General features: G+C 48.9%; 1 protein-coding gene across 1 annotated transcript in view; it reads left to right on the top strand.

Moving 5' to 3' along the window:
* Positions 1 to 2,990, top strand: part of WDR7 (WD repeat domain 7) — a 27,708-nt gene that overhangs the window by 19,153 nt on the left and 5,565 nt on the right. The window contains exons 23-25 of the mRNA XM_017839132.1: positions 416 to 565; positions 722 to 804; positions 2,222 to 2,321. Coding sequence (XP_017694621.1) covers positions 416 to 565; positions 722 to 804; positions 2,222 to 2,321 — 333 coding nt within the window. The remainder of the gene's footprint in view (positions 1 to 415; positions 566 to 721; positions 805 to 2,221; positions 2,322 to 2,990) is intronic.

Genomic DNA, 2,990 nt, shown 5'->3' with positions numbered 1-2,990 from the left:
AAGGGGTTGAGCGGGCACCGGCAGCCGGCCCTTCCACCCCAGGAGGTGTTGGGGTGCCCAGGGGCACCTGCAGCCAGCCCTTCCACCCCAGGAGGTGTTGGGGTGCCCAGGGGCACCTGCAGCCAGCCCTTCCACCCCAGGGAGTGTTGGGGTGCCCAAAGAGATCCGACCCCCCCGGATTTATAGCATGAGACGAGTCCAGCTCGATTTGGTTGTAGAAGTTTCCAGAGTGTCACAGAAAGTTTCCAGATTTGTGGAAAACCCTGCTTGCTTCAAGCAATGCACACGTGACCCTCTAAGTAGGAATTCTAATGGCGTGGAGACTTGTCCATGGGGTTTGGTGTAGGCCAGGCGTGGGTCGGGAGGGTCTTTTCCGATCGCGGCGATTCCGACGGCGCGTCCCCGCTGTCGGCAGGTGCACCGGCACACGGCGCTGGCGGCCAACACGCAGTCGCAGCAGAACATCCACACCACCACCCTGGCCCGGGCCAAGGGCGAGATCCTGCGGGTCATCGAGATCCTCATCGACAAGATGCCCACGGACGTCGTGGACCTGCTGGTGGAGGTGAGTGAATCCCGACCAGGAGAAGGTTGGACAGGGCTTGGAGTGACCTGCTCTGCTGAAAGGTGGCAGGGGGTGGAACTGGTGGAATTAAAGCTTCACAGCTTTAATTATGAAACGGAAAATATTGTCCAACTGATTCCAATTGTCGTTTCCGAGGTGATGGACATCATCATGTATTGCCTGGAAGGATCTTTAGTGAAGAAGAAGGGCCTTCAGGAATGTTTTCCGGCCATCTGCAGGTAAGCTCTTCCTCCGGGAACGCTGGATGTGAAATGGTCCTTCAGGTGACACTGAGCCCGTCAAACACCAAAGAGTCAAACGTGATTTATCAAACGGGCACATTTCCAGTATCTTTAAACTTGGATAAATATCCCAGTTCCCCTCTTTAACCAATAAATTCCAATAATCACCCGTCGGCCGTTACGTTCTAATTTAATCAGCTATTAAAATATTAAATAGTTTCAAGGAAAAGAACAGTTCTCCCGTTGCCAGCTTGGACGCTGATGGAGGTGATGATGCTTTAAAAGGCTTTCCTTAAAGCATAAAAGCAGGGATAAGTGGGAATTAGTGCAAAAACCCTCCCTATTCCTGTTGTATATTTATAGCTCTGCAGTATTTTTAAAAATCTTGGCCATTACCTGTAATATGTCCTGTTTATAGCCGGGATAAAAATGATCCAGCACCCCCTGACAGGATTGTTGAGCCCAGGGAAAATTGCCATCAGGTCGGAGCAAACGGGGGGGAATCTCTGGAGAAATTCCAAATGGAAGTGCTTTTCCCTTTTTCCCGCACGAAACCCAGGGATTTTCTTCCTTCCTTTTTATTCCCGATGGGTTTTTTCCCATGTTCCATCCCGGTTTTCTCCCATCCCACGCCGGAGGAGCGAACAGTTGCTATGGCACTCTGGGAATGCTGAGGAGTGGGGAGATAAATCACTGGGAGATTGGTTGTTTGGCACATGTTTTTTAGGGATCAATTCCAGAGATTTCTTGCGGATTTTGGTGCAGGAAAATTTCACCATAAAATTCCAGTTGTGATCGGAAGCACAGCCAGAATTTTCCCAGCCTTTGTGAGGGAAGGCACAGGGGTATCCCCAAGGATTTCAATGTGCAATAAGGAATTGGATGCTCTGGGCTTTCCAGGTATGGAAATTCCTTGGATTTTGCAGCGGTTGGAATTCCAGCTGCTCCCACACGCTCACACCGGGCACTGAGGACAACGCCAGGCTTCACCCCGAGGATATTCTTGGATTAGGGAATGCCTTTTTTTTTTCTGTATGCCCATCAAAAATTGATGAGTTGGCAGATTTTTTCTTTCCGCTTCCCTTCTTTTCCCCATTTGATTCTCCCGGGAAATGCCCCGAAGGGTTGGATTGTCGTTTAACCATTTGACTTCCAGCTTACAGAGTGTGGATCACACATGGGCATGCGGGTGGTTATCCCATGGATTATTCCCAACATTCTGTAGGAAAAATAAATCAATCTGAGAGTTCAGTCGGATTCCACGGTAACGGATCAAAATCAGGTGTTTTTGTGGAATGCCGGGTATTAAACCGGCAGCGGGCGGATTCCTAAATCACATCCCTGCTCCAGCCCTTCCTTAATTATCCAGTGGCATCCCAGATGGATTCTCCCGTGGTTTCCCTGTCCCCTGCAGGTTCTACATGGTCAGTTATTACGAGCGGAGTCACCGGATCGCCGTGGGAGCCCGGCACGGATCCGTGGCGCTCTACGACATCCGCACCGGGAAGTGCCAGGTAAATAAATCACCGGGAATTCCTTCCCGGAAAAGAAAACCTGGGAGCTCCGGGAAGCGGCGAGCCCTGCATCCAGGGAAGTGCCGAGCCGCTGGAATATTATGGATAACGCCAGGGGGATCAATAGTTTAATGAAGGACTTAAGGGGTGTAGGGTCCTACAGGGAATGATGGGATGCCGCTGGATTAGTCAGGAAAACCTGGAGCTGATCTGAAAGCCCAGGGGTTATTTCCCCAAAATTCCAGGATGGTTCACTCCGTGGTGGGGAATATTCATTGGTTTCCTCACTTTCCATAATAAGCTTCCACTGGAAAACAGAGCTGGAGGGCACTGAAAAGACTTCTGGGATAATTAGGGCAGGCCCTTTGCAGCTTTAATTATTATTATTCATGAGATAAAAATACTCAGTGAATTCCAGGTAAATTATGGAATCTATTGGATTCCATAATGCCATCTATTGGATGCAGATTCCTGCTTCCAAATCCAGGTTTTTTAAGTTATTTCTCGCAGCTTTTTTGGGGCTGCTCAGAAGATGTGGGATAACATGAGGCTGAAAAATTTGTGTCAGGGGAGAAAAGCTCAGGGTTTTAATTTCCTTTTATTCCAAAAGTTAAAAAAAAAAAAAAAAAAAATCAGTGGTTTCCTGAAAACCATTTTTGGGTTGTTTGG

The sequence above is a fragment of the Lepidothrix coronata genome, unplaced genomic scaffold (genome assembly GCF_001604755.1).
Source record: "Lepidothrix coronata isolate B3197 unplaced genomic scaffold, Lepidothrix_coronata-1.0 Scaffold377, whole genome shotgun sequence".
Lineage (NCBI taxonomy): Eukaryota > Metazoa > Chordata > Aves > Passeriformes > Pipridae > Lepidothrix > Lepidothrix coronata.
The sequence above is the reverse complement of the archived record's forward strand: the minus strand, read 5'-3'. Positions and strand labels throughout refer to the sequence as shown.